This window comes from Odocoileus virginianus, chromosome 4 (assembly GCF_023699985.2).
Source record: "Odocoileus virginianus isolate 20LAN1187 ecotype Illinois chromosome 4, Ovbor_1.2, whole genome shotgun sequence".
In the NCBI taxonomy this organism is placed as follows: Eukaryota; Metazoa; Chordata; class Mammalia; order Artiodactyla; family Cervidae; genus Odocoileus; species Odocoileus virginianus.
Window position 1 is genome coordinate 64453497 of NC_069677.1, and position 21568 is coordinate 64475064.

The 21568-nt window shown below is 34.2% G+C and overlaps 1 protein-coding gene across 5 annotated transcripts in view; it reads right to left on the reverse strand.

Annotated features, from left to right (window-relative positions):
• U2SURP (U2 snRNP associated SURP domain containing) overlaps window positions 1–21568 on the reverse strand; it is a 47108-nt gene that overhangs the window by 5317 nt on the left and 20223 nt on the right. For 4 of the 5 annotated variants that reach the window (XM_070466624.1, XM_070466626.1, XM_020887594.2 and 1 more), the window contains exons 13-25: window positions 20745–20788; window positions 17593–17697; window positions 16597–16663; window positions 16353–16516; window positions 14864–15026; window positions 14385–14464; window positions 13893–13980; window positions 12719–12841; window positions 11221–11377; window positions 10280–10375; window positions 9525–9591; window positions 5708–5867; window positions 1169–1279 (exon numbers count right to left, since the gene is read on the reverse strand). In XM_070466624.1, coding sequence (XP_070322725.1) covers window positions 1169–1279; window positions 5708–5867; window positions 9525–9591; window positions 10280–10375; window positions 11221–11377; window positions 12719–12841; window positions 13893–13980; window positions 14385–14464; window positions 14864–15026; window positions 16353–16516; window positions 16597–16663; window positions 17593–17697; window positions 20745–20788 — 1425 coding nt within the window. The remainder of the gene's footprint in view (window positions 1–1168; window positions 1280–5707; window positions 5868–9524; window positions 9592–10279; window positions 10376–11220; window positions 11378–12718; window positions 12842–13892; window positions 13981–14384; window positions 14465–14863; window positions 15027–16352; window positions 16517–16596; window positions 16664–17592; window positions 17698–20744; window positions 20789–21568) is intronic. The other variant, XM_070466627.1, reaches the window with a different exon arrangement.

The following is a 21568-nucleotide window of genomic DNA, read 5'->3' on the forward strand; positions in this document are numbered from 1 at the left end:
ATTTACAAAGTGATGTTGAAGAGACCAACTTCCTCTGGTGATCTGCAGGTTACATTTTCCTGATTGATACTTCACAGGAATCAGACTACAGTTCACTTATGATATTTTAAACATTTTAATAATAAAAATTAATGTTAACTATTATTTAATTCTTTGCGTATGTGGTGCTAGTGGTAAAAAATCTGCCTGCCAATGCAGGAGACACAAAAGATGCAGGTTCAAACCTGGGTCAAGAAGATCCGCCTGAGGAGGGCATGGCAACCCACTCCAGTGTTTTTGCCTGGAGAATCCCCATGGACAGAGGAGCCTGGTGGGCTACAGTCCATGGGATCACAAAGAGTTGGACACAGCTGAGAGACCTAACATACCCACACACAATTATCTAATTCACAATCCTGCAAAAACCGGACCATTGACCCAGTTTCCCCGAGTAAAAGCAGGTTTCAGTGGTGCACCCAGGCACGCACGGCGAAGCAGCACCAGGAGTCCACATGCTGCGCAGCGCCACGGCTGCTCTCCTACACCACTGCTCCCACCAAAGTGAATAGCTTTGCATGACTTTAAGTTCCCTTTTAGTTGTTGCTATTTCTCGCCATCATCTCTCTTTGTAATGACAGTCAAGACATAGGTAAAAATTAATAACAGTACCAATCAATAAAATTCCTGGGTTCTTTCAACAACTATCCTGTGGGCTTCCTTGTGTTAAAATTCAATGTATATACCTACACATTTTTTGATGTACAAGAATACAAGGTCCCTCAAAAGTTTAGAATTCACAGATGAGGTATTCTACCCCTTGCTGTTCCTCCTTGGACACAATGGAACAGTAGTCCTAACTCCATTTCTGTCTCTATGCTACTACTTAGCGTTGTTGGTCACAAATGTGACTTTCCATAGGACCTTCCAGTTCTGAAAGTGCGTCCTTAACAGCATGTTATGTTCCACTAGGATCCAAAATAAAAGAGCATGGTGGTGTTCTGAAACTGTTTTCCAAGCTGAACTAACTATAAAACATCAAATTCCAAATGTTCCTAATTATCTACCCATATTCAGCATTTATATAAAGGATATAATTTGAAATATTCTCTTCCTTAAATACACCAATATATATTATAGGCAGTCAAACAAATAACTGAAAAATGCATAACTGCATATACTTATTCCTTACTCGCTGAAGAAGTTTATCTCTGTAGTGTTCTACTTGTTCCTGAAAGCTCTGGCCTGCTTTTTTAGGTCTTTTTCCAGATTCCAATTCATCTTGAAACTTCATAACTTTGAGCTGTGAAATAAGATATTTTTAAAATAAATCTTTTTATCATTATGGCTTCTCAAGCAGTGCTGTGCTCCTTTAAAGAAATATTTTCTTCTCTGAAACATGTGTAGAAGAAGGAAAAAATAGCAACATAAAACATACAAACAGTAACTGATTAGTATTCAGTCAAAACATAACATCAGTGTATACAACTCCCTAATCTGAAGGTCACTTGTCAGACAAGTCCCAACTATGCAGAATTCAAGTAATCAGGCATGGACCCACGGGCTCTCTGCACAGCCACACAAGATGACTTGAAAACCAAGACCTGTGCTTCTTCCCCTGAGTATGTACCTATTCTTTGATATAATGAGAATGAATTTGGTATCTGGTACCCCAAATAAGAAAGGTAATGTTGTTAAAGGTGGGTATAACTTTCAGCAAGACAAGACAGTCAGCAGAACACAGGGGATAAACTATTAAAATAATCAAAGAAAGCAGCATTCTGGTTATAAAGCTGTAGCTTGAAGCGAAGTTTCACTCTGTTTACAGGAGAGTCTAATCACTCAGCATCAAGACATCCAGAAAAGGTTAAACCATATTCAAAATGTACTTTTAAAGACACTAAGTATACAGTGATTTAAAAGAAAACAGATTTCCAATTCCATTTCTTGTAATTTATTCATATGTGAGCACAGTTTTTTGTACAAAAGTATTCACTACAACATTATTTGCAAAGGAATGCAGACCACCTATAGTTTATCAGGAGACTGCTAGCTGATTTTACATATGTGTGTGTGTGCATTGTAACTGTGAGTGAACTAAATATACAGTGAATAGCATAAGGACTGGATGATCCTGGATGGTACCACAGGACTATAGTCCCAAACCTGTAAAATCTTGTTTCACTCAGGTGGTGAGAGGGAACAAACTTATCTGATGCAATTATTACAGATGCAAACTTCTTAACCTATTTTATTTCACACTGTTATGCCCTTTAAATGGACTAAATGCTACTATTTTACTTCTATTTTAAAAAATAAGACTTCACATGTTTTAGGTTTTTTCCTTTACTACCAATGAGGCTTTCCAGTATACTGGAAACAAGCCATAACTTCCATTCAAAGTGGTATTTTCACTATGTTTTACTTCATGAACATTAAGTTTCCTGATTTTTGCCCCTTTCTACCTAATTCTACTTCTATTATCAGAATCATTTATAACCAGAGCTTTGAGGTTCTCTGCTCTATCCTTAAAATTATTAAAAAGTCCTTGCATTTTGTGTGTGTGTGTTAATTCCTCCATTTAAAAAGACAATAAGATGTAAGGTAAAAGAGGGTGGGGGGTTGGGGGGGAAACGTAAGTGTTTGAGTTCATCTCTGTGTGAAGCCTCCCATGACTAAAACGGCTATTCCACAGACGTATTTGTGGCAAATCAGTTTAAAAGTTAAGCAAGCAAGAGTCAAACAACTTGAATGTTACTCAGGTGAAAGGCATCCCTAGAGTGCCTTTTGAAATATCATTATACAATCCCTAGTTACAATTCCTGCTGATGTGGCCTAACTCAGGCCCAAGCACAAGTCCAGGGTGCCCAGAAAACAGGCCACAAAGGGTCCCAACTCCAAAGAGAATAGTCCATGCAATCCATGCAATGGTTTGTTGGCCATCTCAAGTATATCACCTTTCCCTTCAACTATTCACTCTTTCCTCAGGGGTCAGGGCAGAAAAGGGATCTTTCTACTTCAGCAACAAAGACCCTTCACCTGGCTCCCCACCTAGTGTTCCTCTCCTCCAACCCTTACTGGCAGAAATAGAAACAACAGTAGAGTAAGAAAAGGTAACTCCAGCCCAGGCACTGTTCTAAGCAGAATCTGAAAGATTACAAACTTGCTTCCAGAAAACACTGTAAGATCACATGGCTGCATGTTTTCTAAGTGCTTTGCAGTATTTTATAACATAAATCGTTGGTTTTTATTAATTCCATGATAAAAAAGGTTCAGCTATAGACATCTTTGTTACAATACATTTGGGGACGAGAAGAGCTTTTAAAAAGAAAAACTGCTCCGATGGGAAAGAGTCTGCCTGCCAAGCAGATGTGGGTTCCATCCCTGGGTCAGGAAGATCCCCTGGAGAAAGAAATGGCTACCCACTCCGATATTCCTGCCTGGAGAATTCCATGGGCAGAGGAGCCTGCAGGACTACAGTCCATGGGGTCGCAAAGAGTTGGACATGACTGAGCAACTAACACTTCCACTTTTTCACTTTCTTATACACATACTATATATATTGTAGTATACAATAAAACTAATTAGAACTTTATTCTTCATTTATGGGATCACCAATAAAAAGGTATTCACTGAATTCTAAATTCAGAAACTGACATTTGAATTTAGGGGCAGAGAAGGGACAGTACATGAACAAAGCTCAAGAGCCCTGTCAAACTGGCCACCAGTTGTGGACCCTTACTCCACATGAATAAATCTTCGAGTAAATAAGGGAAAAGAATAGATAATTTTAAAACAAAGCCAAGCTCTACATTTTAAAATTAGATTTGGCTCACCATCCAAATCCCAAAAGAGTTAAGTAGATTGTGAGAGGGTAGCCACTATGAGAGCAAGAAAGACAATCACTAAGTATCCAGCAAAGAGAGACCAGTTTACCGAAGAGCATATAAAATAAGGGGAGAAAAAATATATATACACATATATAAGGTGTGTTAGTGTATGTACGTGCATGTACAATACATATGCATACATATACAGTGTAGAATCATCCAAATTAACCAAGAAGTTAAATCACATGGTTTTCTTTAAAGTCAAGAGGAAAACATAACATTGAGAAATAGTCTATTTTGGTATTTGTAAGAAGACAGTTCAATTATCAAGAAAATACATTTTTTTTCAATTGAACTCAGTCTTTGTTTCTACTCCAGTACTTCTATCAGGTCAGTGAGGCAGAGTTCAATAAGACTGGGAGGAGTTCTAAGAGTTAAGAAGGGTCATGAGCAGCTTGAAAAAGGTCCACAGGTGAGTGCATTCACTGAGATAATACACCACCTTATCTTCCTGAAAAATTTATAAAGAATGTATATGAATATATCTCAGGAAAAATAAATCAACTTACTAACTCTGAAAATTCTCTCTACTTATAACTGACATCATACTGATTCTGTGTAAAGCTGAAACAAAATGCTTTCTCTGTTTTCGGCTTGGTAATAGATACTGAGAAAGAGGTGGGCAAGAACTTGTACCAGCCCAATAGCTGGTGGCAGAGAAATGAAAGCTGGTAATTAATATGGTAAGGTAATGGTCTTCCCTAGTGGCTCAGTGGTAAAGAATCCACCCACCAATGCAGGAGCAACTAAGCCTGTGCACCACAACTATTGAGCCTGGGCTCTGAGCCCATGTGCTGCAACTACTGAAGCCTGCACACCGACAGCCTGTGCTTCTTCTCAAAAAGAGAAGCCACGGCAATGAGAAGCCTGTGCATCGCCACTGGACAAAGTCCATGCAGCAACAAAGACCCAGCGCAACAAAAAATACATAAATAAATAAAAATAAAATTACAACATGGTAGTATTGTACGTTAATAAAGGAAAAGCACAGACACATAGTAAGCATATAAAACACTGTTAAATGAATGGACAGAGTATTACAATTCACTCTCATGTACACTTCTGAGATTCTGGACTGACTGCTACACTATTGATAACATTTACTGGGAATGTTTCATCATCTGGGGGCAAGAAATAAGAAAGGCTCCCATTACAAAACCCTCCCCTCACTGACATGTCTGAATACCTTTGGAAATTTAAAAAGAGACATTACCAAATGAAACAGCATGGAGACAGAGAAGTCTTGAGAGTTTGGACTCTCCCTTCTTATTGTTAAGCCCCAATGTCTACTCTCTCCCCATCACTTGTGCAGGCACTTAAAAATTCTGAGTCTATTACAGTACGATGTATGCATAACTTGAATGTGCCAGAAAAGATTCACTTTTGTTACATACTACGTATGCTCAAAATATGATGGATCTCATAAGGTGAGATATAATCTATTACACCAATATCTGCAGATTGTCCCCTATGTGCCAGGCACTGGAGATACAATCATGAACAGATAACAGTCAAGTGAAGGGTCCCTTATCCTCATAGAAATCACAGCCTAGAGGGGAATACAGACATTAAATAAGCAAGCAAGGGAAAAAAACCATAAATATACACAACATAATACATGTAAAATCATTAACAGATTAATATGGAGAAGTAAGTAAATCCAGAAGGTTAAGAAAAGGGTACCAAAAAGAAAAGGGGGTACTTGAACTGAAGGAAGATAGCAGGTATGAAGGTTCCAGACAGAGAGGGAACAGTATGGACCAAGGTGTGATGCCAAGAGGAGCACAGTTTGGTGGAGAAGGTGGAAGAAGGTACAGTGTAAACTTCAATGCAATACTAACCTCAATTTCACGGAGTTTAGCTCGTTTTTCCTCACTCATTTCAGAGTACTTAGAGAACTTGGACTCAGTCATTTCTTCTTTGATTGGATTAGAGTACAAATGATGTTCTTCAGATTTGGAACTTTGAGTATCTTCTTCATCTTCACTTTCTTCTTCTTGACTTTGGAAATAAACAGAATACATTTATGTCAGGGCAACAAGGAAAAAAAAGCTACATTTTAGAGTCTTGGCCTTTTTCATTTTTCATTGCCTTAAAGCTTAAGTAATGTTAACAAAACGTAAGAGGACAATTCATCATTAAAACATTCTTTACAAAATAATAGGCAATTTTATAAAACTCTTGTGTTTTCTCCACAGAAAGAATCTGTGCTTCAACATAATCACACTTCTAAAACTTCTGCTTATGTTAATGTTATTTTTATGCCTTTTTCTGCCAGAAACCTTCCATGCAGCAGTTATATGATGGTTAATGTTTAAAAAGCCAAATGTTTACCCTTCCTTCAGCAGAGTCTATAAACTAGAAAATACATGAGTTTGAGTCAGTTTCTATGAAACAATCAACACAGCAGCAAAGGCCTTATCTATTAATAATTAACATATAACCCTAAGAATAAAACAATATATTAATTTTAAATATTAGCATATATTACTTCACATCATAGTTGATTGGTTAGATTGGTATGTCAAATAAAAAGAAAATGAAAAACTAACTACCACAGCTAAGGATACAAAGAAGAAAAATTCTCCTGTTCTTCCAGAAGCAATCTAGTGGAAACAGACAAGCAACTGTGTGACAAGCTGCTCATCATGGCCAAAATAGGATTAACAAGTGTTCCTCAATGTTCTTCAAATACAAAGAATGAAGTGACTTAAAAAAAAAGAAAAAAGTTGTATGCTCCAAGACTGGGCTCTGTGAGCGTTAAATTTTTTTTAAAATTGAGCAAAACAAGTGTTCTATGTACAAACTTATTCAGAAATGTTTATGTATACTGAAACAAAATTCCTCAAACAATATGGTGATATGAACATGATTACCAGCATACCCTAGAAAATACGTCATTTTCTCTTTAGTATTTGAACCCGATAAGCCCTTATATGTTGGTATTTGGATACTAACACTCTACCATGAATAAGGAGTCTTTTAATATATATTTACAACTATTTGTAACAATATAAAAACAATTATAACCATATTCCTTCCAAATAAAATTTTAATTATTTTAGAACCTGATAAGACACACACTGAGAAAATTTTAAGCAAAGTAGATAACAATAGAGGATATACTGTTTGCCTTCTAATTTCTCATCTGCAGAATACTAATAAAATACTTTTCAAACTTTATACTCTCAGAGCCCCACAAATCATTAGTAGTACATATAGGCATAACTCAATACAATATTTACATGAGGGAGAAAAACAGAAAAAGGTCAAAACCCAAGATTAAAAAAAACACAAAAACTCTTTTCTGAACTAAAATTTACATAATATTTCTTCTTAATTTGTCAGAAACTTCCTAAACACAGTTCTTAGCTAATTTTTTAGAACACAAGAATTTCTTGTCTTATGGTACAAAATAGTTCTACAAGTGCCTCACATGCTTTTAAGTGGTTAAACTGTGTGTGTGTGTGTGTGTGTGTGTGTGTGTGTGTAAAAACAGATGTTTACTGAAGGATTATTTTGGAAAGAGCCAGTCAATAAAGATGCAAAACAGTTAATGAAATTGTGTGACATATGAAGTGAAGAGTGCTTAACCAATTTGTCTGTTATTGACCAATTCAAAAAAAATTTTTTTGCAATTCTAAATATTCCTTGATAAACTTCCTTGTACACTTATCAGACTACCTGCTTTCAACCAAGATGAATACAGAGCAGATATAACGTAGGGACAGACATGAAATAACAACACCAATGATACTTCAATAAAAAAAAAAAACAATGTGGGTCACAGAATAATATGTAAAACATTATATCATTTATGCTTTAAATTTATGCATATTTTTATACAGAGGAAGAATCTAGGAAACTAGAAACTAAATACCAATCATGTTATTGAAGACTTCTAAAATGAACTACACTACAGATGATGATTTTAAAAATATACATACTTTACAGTTATCATTTAAATTTTCTAAGGCTTAAGCAATCTGTTCTAAATGGCTTTGACTTTAGCTCTTAGTTACCAGTTCTAGGTTCAGATCTCAGTCCCAACTTGTTCTTTTACTTTTAAAGAAATGGAAATTCAAGACTCTAAACCCATAAAGAATCCATTACAAATGAAATTAAAGTACTATTTTGAACTTTTCTGCAAAATACTAGTGATAAATACATACATACATATATATATTTAAGCCAGTCTTCTGCCACAAATATAATAAATTACTTGTGTCAAAGAGCAGCTTCTTGGTAAAAAGGTATTTTTGGACTCAGCCACTAGAGAGCAGTAGTGAGGCGCAAGAAACAAAACAGAATTTAAGTATTTTTCCCCTATTTTGCACTTTCATAAAGTTCTTTTTATTATGACTTATTTGGAACTCCTAGGAAAAGTAAAAAATATATATTATACTCATAGTGATCCGTGCTTCTCTGTATGAAGGTATGATTACCATCAACACAAATGCATATGCATTTCAAATATTAACAAATAACAAACTTACTGCAAAAATTTAGTATGCTTAGAAACAATACCACTTGAACAATACTTGAGTTCTGCAAAGGCTTTTCTACCCTTTATTTCCCTTAAATTAATTATTTTATAAGAACAGGTATTCATTTTAAAAAGCAGTGATCCTACCATAGTGACACAGATTAACTAATGATGGGATTGCAGAAATAAAGATGAAAACAAGTTGTACTGTTTCCAATTCCTGTACTTCTAAACAGCCTCAGTCAGGTATTTCTGACAGCCAACAACATCTATATTTTACAAATATGTTGTCATAATGATTGCTGACATGTTCTGATCACACTGTTTCTGGAAAGACACTACTGTAGACAAGTTTTCTTCTTCATATCAAACTGTGTTTCCACAAATGCTTAAATTTAAATGCTAGTAATATCCATTTATTAGATCCATACAAATGCTCAAATTGTGCTGGGACATAAAGGGACTTTTCCTTTTGCTTACTCTTCCATTTGAAAACAAACAAAAAACCCAGAAACCTCTGCTTTGTGTTCTTGATGCCTTCTCTTTCCCTATTAAAAAACTAATTTAACTTCCTTTGCATTGATTTGAAAAGGTGTCCAGTGTTACCAAAAAAACTACCAACATAAACTTGCAGAATCTGGGAGCAGGAATTCCTATTGCGTTCAGTGCTAACCAGCAAAATTGAAAATTATAATAAATTTTCTATATGATGAAAGTAAGTGGTTTTTACTTTTATTTTTTCTTAGGTCTTCTGACGTGTGTACATTTAAATAACAAAAAGAATGGTCAGAATGCATTATTTTCCTTAGCAATGTACATTCCAAAAGAGCATAACCTTCCCATTCCCATTTTAAAAATCACCATTTTGTAGAGCCAAGATTTAAAGATTTAAAACAAATGCAGTTAACCATTTAGTAACTACAATGTGAGAATGTATAACCTAGCACAGAAAAATCAACTCAAAAGCAAAGTGAAACCAGATGCATCAAAACCAGAAAGCAAAAGCTCTTTACTCACTAGAAAAACAATGAAGAACTAAAAATGATCCTCTTAAAACAAGCTTTTTTAAGAGTTAAGTTTTCCTCTTCCCTATTATTCAACTACACCTCTTAATGAAAAAGAGACTGTGTATGCAATAAGAAACTGAATATATTCTAAACCTAGATTCTTACTTTTGATTTTCTTCTTCTTCTGATTCTTCATGCTGGTCAAATAACTCCCATTTAGAAGTTGTTACAGCTGAATGGAAGGAAAAACAGGATGTAATTCCATAAGGTAAATTAGCATTTTGCAGCAGCACAGTAGAAGCCTAGCTTTAGAACTGAAAGCTTATATTACAGAAGTTATCTACATTTATCTTTTCTTTGAATAGCCATTTCCACGTACTAAATCTATTTCTTTCCTCACACCTACACTGTAATTTTATTCAAATTCAGGAAATAACAAATAATAGTCCTCTTTGTTTCTGTGCTAGATGCTAAGATTTGTTTCATTAGAACCTACAAAATACTAAATTAACAATAACACTAGGATACATGTCCAAGCAAGTATGAAAGGCAGATCTAAACTGCATCTAATAAATCAAGCACTAGAGGAGACACAGTGATTTGAATTTTCTGAAACTGACCTCTAAATTTCCAAATAGGCATCCCACCTACATTTTCTACTGATTGGCTCAACCTGAAAGGTTTTCAGTGATTTCTGATTACTCCAAGCATCCAAACTGAAGGATCTAAGAAAACTGTAACAGCAACAGAAAACTTAGCCACTAGAAATATAATACAGTAATACTGGGTCTTAAGGTTGAAACGTGTTCTAAAACACAAAAGGAAAACTACACCTACACATACTCCCACCCCCCCCATGTTCAGTAAAATTTTAAGTACTCAATTTCCTAAAGATTTGCATTTACTGTATTTTAACTTACCCTGTGCTTCCAATTCAGATTCATCTACAGCTTCCCATTTTGATGGGGCAACTTTAAATATAGGCTCATTCTTCTTTGAATCTTCAGTTGCATCCACTAAGGAAGAAAAATGAGCCATTAACTCTAACTACTAGAGGATGACTTAAAGAGCTCATGAGTATTCGCTATATTATTAAATATATATAAATAAATAAATTTATAAATATATAAATAAATTAAATAAGATCACACATGGACTACTAATGCTAGTGTCAAGAATAACGATTATGACTATTCCAACTCCCTGCATCTGAAGGCTAATTTTTAAATATCAATGTAAGTAAAAATAATATATATGTGTATCTATAAAACACACACTCAGAACATACAGGTGGTTACTTCAAGCAAATGGAGAAGTTGAGGAAGTTAAAAAAAAAAAAACCCTTTAGTACCTTTATCTAATTATAAAATTCATATTATTCAGTATTTTAACATAGAATTCAAATGTACTGAAGAGGTACACTAGGTATCCTTAATTCAAAAAATGATTTCAGGCAGCTAGGAAAACAAAGTATAAGTTATGAAAAATAATAATAAAAACAGAATTGATGAAACAAAATACTTGGGATTATGCATACAACTGAACATAAGGTTTTGCCTCTAGTTTCCTGACAATTAAGACAGGAAAAACTTGCCAGTATTTTAAGAGGCTGACTATTTCACATACACACACAAAAAGAAAACACAAATATGACCAGAAAGAGTACGCTTTTCTTGGCATGCTTAAATGTATTGCTGGGTATGTGAATTCTGAAAAGTCAAAAATAAAAGATAGAAAAAAGTTAGTAACTGACATCTTACTCAGAAATTATAACCTTTTTAAACATCAGCATGTGCAGAAATGAAGAGATTTGGAAACAAACTTACTAGCTAGATTTAATGAGTTTGAAGTCTGAACTTACAAGGCACTCCATCAAGATCATCATCAAGGCTCTTTATAGGGACTCCATCAAGGTCATCAATAGGAGTAGCATCAATAGGAATTCCATCCACATCTTCTAGAGGGGCACCATCCAGCTCTTCCTCAATGGGGGCACCATCGAGGTCATCTGGTACATCCTATAAAAACACATACTATTGTAATATGTTCTTTTGTGTGGAAAGTCCTATCACTAAAACATTAACTGCAATCCAGTATAAACCAAGTGGGCTTCCCTGGTGGCTCAGTGGTAAATAATCCGCCTGCTAATGGGCAATGCAGATTTGATCCCTAAGTCAGGAATATTCCCTGGAGGAGGAAATGGCAACCCACTCCAGTATTCTCGCCTGGGAAATCCCATGGACAGAGGAGCCTGATGGGCTACATACAGTCCATGGGGTCGAAAAAACAGTTGGATAAGGACTTAGCAAAGCAACTAAACAACAACAACATAAACCAACCAGCTGGAGTCACATTCCCAGGTACAAAGTGCAGATATAAGAATAATATATTCTTATCATCCAGTCTGACAAAGAAGCAGTCATCTGAACAATATTTATCAAATATTTACCATATACTTAATGATGCCAGGTATCATATGAGGCACTAAGGATACAATAATGAGTGAAAATGAGCTTTGGTCCCTTAGTCCCTCCTGTCATAGAACTCAGCAGAACTTGAGGGGCAGAGGGGGCAGGGGAGTGGAGAAGGAGCTAGGCAATCAGATAATCACAACAGTGTAGGATGACTTATACAACAAAGAGGTGCACTGTATTATTAGAATGTATATAAGTAGGTTCTACCTAAAGAAGTCAGAGAAGGCTCAATGAACTTATGTTCAAACTGAGATCTAAAGGGTCTGAGATAAGAGAAGTTCCAAAAAGAGGAAAGAACACGTATAGAGGTCTACGGTAGGAGAAAACGTTCATGTTAAACAAACTGAAACAAGGACCTTGCCGTTCAAGGAGGGAAGCAAATCAGGAGAGTATCTTGTAGAAGTGAAAATGAAAATACGATAGATGGATTAGGATGGTGAAAATGAAGATGAAGGATTCAAGAACTACTGAGGAGGCTTAAAAAAAAAAAAACAAACCAGAACAGTGATGAACCGAATCTGCTACCACTGTGGTACACATCTTTTCAGGTACATATTTACTTACATAGGTATCTTCAGTTTAACAAAATGAAATTGTGCTGCATATTTCGCTCTATTACTTTTTTTTTTCTTCTACTAATATACAATAAATCTTTTAATGTCATCAAATAAAATACCAGTCATCAATTTTTACATAATGATACAAAACAGAAAATTCTATATAATTTCAACTCCTGGGCTCCAACAATTCCAGCAACAATAATCCACTATTTTGTGGTAAACAGACAACATATTTTCCACAAAGAAATGTTACTCATATCTGTACCTCCAAAGCATCCCCAGAAATAAATTTTAAGATAATCAGACAATTACAGTGAATACCTACCTCTGCTTCCTTTTCTTCAATAATATTTACAAGTCCTAAGAAAATATTTTGTAGTTTGATCAAAAATGGTTCTGGATAAATTGCCCAATCTTCCCATGCTCTAAAGCAGGTCATTACCCGTTGCTAACAGGAAAAAGACAATGAATTATTATTCAGGACAATATGTATCAAACGCCATCTCATAATGACCATCACAATTTGCTGAATTTCCATCATAATTTTCCTTTAAAGCAATATTCTTTTTAAAATTTAAGGAAAAAAACTATTTATCATTACAATATTTTTTTATGACAATATTTTTTATCATTACAATTATTTTTAAAATCAATGTTACCTCTCAATTAAAAGAGGAAAGACACTAAGAATAAATATAATAAAAAAAAAAAAAAACAGTAACTGCTTTGCTCTTGGTCACCTAAGCTCAAGTTCCCTCCCCCCAGAATGGTACACATTCTGGGACACACTAGCCTAGAAACTAATGAAAGCTGGATACAAGTGTAGTCAAGTTCTGATCTGAATTCCTTTATGGTCTGATGAAATACTTCCTGAGTCAGATTAATACCTCTCTCTGTCCCATCCTTAAACTCTTCTATAATCTCTGTCTTATGATCAAAATTTAAGATAAAAAAATTTTAATGGAGTTGTTTGTTTGAATCCCCTAAATGGTGGAGTCATTGGGAATCTTCCCAAGCTAAAAATTTCCTTAATGAGTGTTCTGCCCATGGAAGTGTATCTATTTTTTTTTTAACTATAAGTAAGGTATTTTGTTTGGCTTTTCTTAACGTTGGTCTATAGCTTCAAAGTTTAGAAAAAAAAATTAATAACGGAATATACTTTCTAAACATGAATAACTAAAATGTATACTTCTAATCCAGCCAAATTATATATACTACTACAAAACAAGTGATCTTCTGAATGTCTTTCTGTGAAGACTAATATTTTATTAAAATGTTTAAAAATAAACCAGACACCCAAAACACTACACATATTTTAAAATTTCAGACTTTTTCCAATACTGAAGGAAAAATGGTGGTAAATTTTAAACCAATATTTTCTGAAACATCCAAGTTATGTCTTGCAGTCGTCTTACATACTCTTAGCTCTCCAACGTGCTTCCCGGACCCCATATCCCATTTAAAACACTAGGGCAAAAATAACCAAACAATAAACATACCTTAAAGTTTTCAGACTGTAAATGGCCTTGAATTGTACGATAGGTAGCATTGAGGTCTGAAAATATCTGACACAACTTTGTTTCAAAACTGAAATTCAAATAATATATTACTTTAACTCCTATTATTCTGAATTTTTCTTTTGCAAAAGCCCCCAAAGAGTCTTAAGAACTAGTTCCCTTGATTAACAAGGAATTTTACATCTAGGTTACTTTGGGCCATCTAGTCCATCCTCTTTGTTCCATAAAATAGGGAACAGAAAAGTTAAGCAACTTGTCCAAGGCAGAAAAAGGAATAGCAGAGCTAAGATTAAGGCTGATATCTCCAAATTTCCCTTCAAAGCCAGTTCTTAAAGAAAAGCTTCCCTAATTCATAAAATAAACACCAAAAAGGAAATGTCAGGAACTGAGCAAGAGTTATACTATACTCTTTTCTGAGCTCCTTACCCTTAAACATTTTATTTTAGGCATATCACCTTACATCACTATACTTACAATTTTCTATAATAGGAAGCATTGGCAACTTTGGCTGAAGAGTTGTATAAAACATCAGAAACCAAATATAATCTGGCAATCTAGAATACCAAAAGATAACATAAAATGGATTAAAACTGAAAACCAACAGCAAATAATGTAGCTAACAAAAACTCCACACTGAATTTTTTGAATCAACAGCATAAGGCCAATGTTTAGCTATAATTTATCACTAATTAGAAGAGTTTTAAGAAATTCATATCATCACAACCATGACTTTGGCAGGAATAAAAGTTGTAATTCATTTACATTTCAACCTGTTGATAATTTGTGTCAACTAACCTACGTTTCCCAGGCAAAAGGAAAACAAAACTACATGGGAAAGATTTCTTCAGTCAAGTTCTTGATTCAAAAATGAAACCAATTTCAATCAAAGCAGAAGTCAGCTATTACCTCTTTTTCTTAATTAAATGTTCCATAAAGAAAAATCACTCCCATACCTTTTTGGGAAGGGGTGTCTTTAAGATGGACAAGGACTCCGTAATGCAATCCACTATTTCTTCAGCAGCTTCAGCATTATTAAGACAGAAAACCATTGCATCTCCAATATCATTTTTCCTTGGAGTTAGCCCCCGCAGAATTTCTTCTAATTTGTCTCTCTGTCTGAATACAATTTTTTTTTAACTTGTAAGTATTTATAGACAAATTTTAAATACCATTACAGTTTCTGCTCACAAACTGATTTCTTTAAAACCCACTCATATAAAATTCTGAAGGCTAAATTGTGTTAAGTCTGATTTGCATTACATACTCCAAATGTGTTACGGTTTTTTAAGAACTTATATGGGGAAGAACACTTTTCCAGGAACAAATAAATTACTTACTTCAGTGACTTTCAGTTTATAAATTAAGTAAATTAAAATCAGTCATTTTTTTTCAAGAGTCCATGAGAACATCACAGTTCTATTACCCTATTACACTGAAAAAGAACCTTCATGCTCTTCACTTTCCTTTGAAGTCTGTTACTTTAGCACATCCGCATAGGATTAGGACAGGCTAAAGCAAGGGTTAACAAACTTTTCCTGTAAAGGATCAGAGAGTAAATATTGAGGCTTTGAAGGCCATTCAGTCACTCAACTCTGCTACTCTAACACCAGAGGAACCACAGACTACAAGTAAAAAAACAGATATGGCTGTGTTCAAATAAAACTTCACTTACAAAAACAGGAGGCATACAGATTTAGCCTATCTATGAGGTTAAGTATATGCAGATCCCTGGGCAAAAGTAATGATGAACATACATCTTTAGAACCAAATATACTCTCAAATTATATACACTCTCTATTAGCAATGCTATTACAAACAATGCACCAATGCAACTATTAATAGCTTTAAGATTTATAGGCTAACACAATGAAGCATATAGTTATACAAGCTAAATATAATTTTAGCCTTTTTTCCCCCAAATCAGGAATACAGAATTTCCTTTGAACATTTCAATAGTTAAATTTGTTTCTGCTTCTTAAACCAAGCTAACTGCACTGTAGCAGTGCTGAATAATAATATGTTTCCATGGTGGCCGCACACTGCACTTCTTAGAGCAGCTTTTTGCATGGCCATCCATCTCACTTCACTAAGTCATACAATAGTTTTTCCCTCTTTATGCTGCACTCAGAGAAGCAACAATTCTAAGGGCCCTGAGATAACTTCTGTATGAATATAAAGTATTCCACTGCTAAAGTGCCATCACTTAAGAGATCATCATCAATTTTTATCAGTAAGAAGCAGTCAAGTTCAGCAGGAGACACATTTACGCTTGCCAAGCTGTTTAAAATGAAAATGCATATGTTAAGACATGTAACTATTTAAAACAGTCACAAATTCTAAAGCCCATTTTATTTTAAGGTTAACCCATCCTGCTCCACTAATTAAAGTGACCATTAAATCACCTTTCTGAAAATAAAACAAGGAAAAAAAAAACAATCTTACTCTTCCTTAAGTGCTCCCTTTTTACTTGGCTCCTCTACAAAAGCTTCTGTTTCCTGCTCTTCTGACATCCCATGCAAATACGGATTTAATGGTGGTGGCCTCCAAAAAGATCCATTTTTGAACATACGAAAATCTTCCGTCCGCCACTTAGTTGGAGAATCTCCCTAATAAGTGTCAAGAATGTTATTAGAAAGGTCCAATACCTCAGATTCAAAATTAACAAAGTAACTGATTATATACATGCCTGGAGAATAGAATAAAGCTTCCACCTATAGTAAACATGGGCTGGTGTCTGGTTTTCAAATAAGAATCTAAAACAGAAACAAACAAAAAATTAAACATCACTTTTTTTTAATGCAGAACTGCCTTCAAGTAAATAAAAACAAATGAGAAATTTTATTCGCCTATTTAGTTCTAAATAAAATCAAAAGCAAAGATCCCTGAAAAGAAATCCTCACCCTCACTTCAAACCGTCTCTTGACTGACATTAACACTCAGAAGGTACATATGCATCATGCTGAGTCTTACGATCAGTTTTATTGAACACTCATATGTCAGGGACTGTGTCTGGCAATGGAGAAGTCTTCCCAAGATGTAATTTCAAAAGCAGCAGTTTTTAAATGACTTAACTGTAAATGGATGTGTTAGATATCATAACTATCCAGAAAATAAGCAGTTTTCTATAAACCTCATTTATTCTACCATATCTTGCTTATGACTCTTTCAGTGAAAAACAAAATTTAATGTATTTTACTCCGAGAGAATGCTAAAAACAATGCTAACTAACACCTGTGGCCATAATACAACTCTGGTCAATAATGTGTTAAAACTATCCTTTCACCCCATTACAAAAATAATCTCATAGGTTCAGGACTTTACTCTTGGAATATTTTTCAAGTATTTTAAAAAAGCACATCTGAGGATAAACAGAATGTGGTGGGTGTGTGTGTGTCCGTTCATCCAAAGATGAACCCTGAAGACATACGCTAAGTGAAATTAAGTCAGTTTCAAAAATACAAACAAGGTATGACCCCACTCAGATGAAGTACCTAGAGTATTCAAAGAGACTGAAAGTGGAAACGTGGTTGCCAGAGGCTGAGGGACCAAAGGAATGGAGTTACTGTTTAAGGGGTACAGAGTTTCAGGTATGAAAGACTGCCACTGAACTGTACATGTAAAAACAGTAAATTATACGGGTATACTACATGCAAATTTTACCACAATTAAAAAAAATGCATACCTGAACATAGGATTGTTGATCTCTCTGTTCATAATCATAGCTTCAAACATTGGCCCTTCACGTACAACAAACTCTATCATTCGATGTATCAGGGCGAGCAAATTCCTACAACAACAACACAGTTAAAGAAAATGGATTCAGACCTACCACTATATAAAACTACACTTGACCTAAGTTACTATAATTGTGCAGAAAAAGATTGTCCTGCTGACTAATACAGAATTTATACCAAGAAAGTAATCTGGAGCATATGTTAATATACCTTGTGCATTAAGAGGGAGTAGGGTAATGGGGATAAGGGAGTGGGAGGGAAGGGAAGGTAGGGGTGGGAGACCACAACACAGCTTCATAGCAATAAAGATTTCAATTTCTAAATGCCACTTAATTTTATTTTTCAAATACAAAACATTAAATTATGAATCACAACTAACTGGAAAGCTGCAAATATATAAAATCAGTAACTCAGAGGTTATATGTTATCATAACCATCTAAACACTTACACACTATCTCAGTTTTAAAAGAAAACATTTCTAAGCCAAGCACTTTTCTGGTGATATTGAAATGTTATAGACATGACTATAGTTTGTAAAAATGCAAAACTAACAAGTTTAAGGCCTGATTTAAAGAAAAAAATCCATCCAAATCCTGTGCTTTTCTGGTACACATATAGCAGATGGAGTTTTTATTGAATCTGACCTTTAATGAGGCAACATCCCTTTGTATCACACTTCAAACTAGTTCACATAGTCTCTGACATGCATAATTCTGCTGTGTGTTATGAATCAATAAAACAATTATATTGCCAAAGCCTTAAAACAAATGGAGTCCTCTTTTCAAAATGTTTCAAAATACGGGACATGATGATATTTTCTTCCCATTTTTCGTTAACAATTACTTCCCAATATTTAAGCCAAAAATAAATACACGTAACTTCTTAGTTGTCGTTTTGCTGACTGGGTTTATAGAAAGTCTTTATTTTAAAAATCTGATACTTTATAAGACTCCAAACACAATTTCAGACATTGATTACAATGCCAGGAAAAAATAATTCAGTTTATTACAGCTACTTCTGATTTCTCATTTTATTAGTTGCCACCATACAAAGCTGGCAAATAACAATTGGGAAAAGCAAAAGGATGTTGGCTCTTGGTACAAGGCACACACTAAATTACACCTTTAGCATTCCCAGCTCAAATTAAAGGTTCATATAACTGCCAAAATATAAATTAAATATATAGTTATAGAATAAGACATTTTTTAAGACATTTGCTCTGTAAAGCCCTGCTTCAGAGTACATGAACAATAAAATATTTTATCTCATAGTAATTATAATTATTTTCTCAGACAAACCTACTTAAGTGGACATTAAAATCTCCATATAATGAAAAAAATCACATGGAGGTTTAGTAAGTGTTTAACACCGGGGGAACTATATATTAAAACTATTAATTCAACCTCATATTGTTAAAACCCCCAAAACCCTTAATTTTAAATCTAAAATTTATTTCTTTCACAAATGCTACTAACTGCTCTGCAAATATTCAGTTCTTGATATCCAAATGAGAACGTATTCTCAGCATCCATACGGCTAATGAGTGTTTTAAAGGAATGGAGGTAATGCAACGTAAAGTACTGATTCAGTCCCAAAGCTCCCACTGGTATGCGTCAAATTAAACTGAAGGGAAAATTTTGTGTATCATAATATATAAAACTAATGACTAGGTGGGCAAATACTACACATCCAGAAACCTTCTATGAATTAAGTCAAAAGCAACTTGCATATTAAAGATAGATGAAAAATGGTTTAGCAAGTTTAAAACAAAGGATTCAATGTAATGGTGAGTCAAGACTTTACAGCAAAATGTATACTCAAGATCTTATTTAGAAATAAGCTGAGCCACATGTAAAACTAATACTGGGTATATAGTTTTTGAGTGCTGCAAATACACTTCCCTATGAGTTCTTTACCAGTGGGGGAAAAACCCACTATAGTTTTAAACAGGCTTGTAACGGATAAATCTATTCTTAGAAAATATAAAGTTTAAAAGAAGTTCTAAAATGCTTCATGATTATTTAAAATCAAAATCTGACAATTAGTTGTTGCTAACTTAAATTCAAGATTCTTAAAGAATTGTAATCACTTATCCTTAAGGATTATGTGCTTATTTTTAAAAGGGTGACTTTTCTATCAGAATGAAACAGTGTAGTACAAAAAGATGATATAAGTGCATTATTTTATTTTAAAATGGTAATTATCTTATTCTGGGCAACAACAACAAAAAAACAAAAATTGTCTCTCAGTTATAATAAAACCACATTTACTGGAGTCGATCGTACCAATGTCTGGTCAAAAACTGTATACTTTCCCAATCCATCCCATGATGTTTTCCTGGTCCCCCGCTGCCGCAGACAGTTCAGCTGGTGTTGCTCACCAAGGCCAATGTCAAAGAGAATTTGGTATTCTTTTGTGTTCATTTATTATTCAACCAGTGTTGTGTTCCTGTGTTTGGGAAAAGGCTTAGCTTGACTGAGCAAGAGCATACCTATAGCATGAATTCTTCTGCTTTAACATTATGTTGAAAAAGAAAAAAAAGGAAGAAAGGAAAATAAAAGGATTCCAAAAACTTTTATTAAAAAAAAAAAATTCTAGTTATGCCCAGTGTTCATAAAAACAACAGAAATTCCTTCTTAAAATCATTTAGGAAAAAAATAAAGCTACGCTTTCAGTAAAGAAAACTCAAACTAAGGTTGTACACTAAACACAGACAATTCAGAACCAAGAAAAAATAACAGATCGAGTCAAAATGTAACATCACCTAAAATTTAAGATATATTTAAAACACCTACTTTCCCATCACAGTAGTCTAATATTATTAAGACTAGCAACTCCAGATTAAATCTATTAAACACATTCTAACTGCTAAAGCTATAAAATTTCCTACATTGGTAACAAGAAAAACAAAAAAAGATAATGACATAAAATTGCAAAGTGTACTAAAGTTGATTAAACTTCACATATCCCCCCAAAAAGTACTGGGAAGGAACCATTGCTCAGTCAAGATACTACCTTTTCCTCAACACTATTTTTTTTTAAATTCAGAAGGGGATATTGTCTATATTTAGATCAGTAATAATAAAGAAAAACATGTACCTTTCTGTTGGGATAACCACTTTGACTATGGCTTGCGACAGAGTCTGTATATGAAGTCACATCAGATAATAAACATAGAATATGTGAGTATTGTTAACAAGTAACAAGCAAAAATATACATATGCATTGAAAATACTACACAACTAATCACAAGTTTTGCAGGCAATCACTGCATCTGAAGTAATTATACACTAAGCAATTACATAAATGCAAATGGATGTGTTCCGTGAACAATAAACGTTCACCAAATGCAAAGAATCAGAACATTCCTGCCAGAATGCACATCAATGCACTGAAATAGGTACTACACTGAGAATTATCAGATAAAGATTTTAATTTGTGAAATAATTAACTGCTTGCCTCTAGCCATACAGTTTGCTACTTTGTTCCCAAGCCTTTAAAACCAGCCCTGTCATTTTTAAGTGTAATTAATTCATAATAGAACCAACAAATTCTTATAATTTGAAATTAAGTTGGTTTTATGTTTAATAAAAAGAAAATACTCACCCTTTGCTTTTAAGAGTAAACTTTTTAAAAACCACATATGCTCTCAAATATTCTAATACCTCAGATCTTGAGAAGTTATTAGCTAGTTGCCATCCAAACAATTTAACTATTTAACTCCTAGAGTCTTTCTAATTGAAAAGGCACTTAACCAATAGAAAGTATCATTTTCTCAAAATAAATTTAGATACTACACTTAAGCAAACCTGGATACAACAGAGGACAAGAGAAACAAAGCAACAAAAAAAAATTTAATAAGAGGTCAAAAAAGGAATGGTGGCCACAAATAAAAATATGATCTATTATCCCAGTACAGGGTT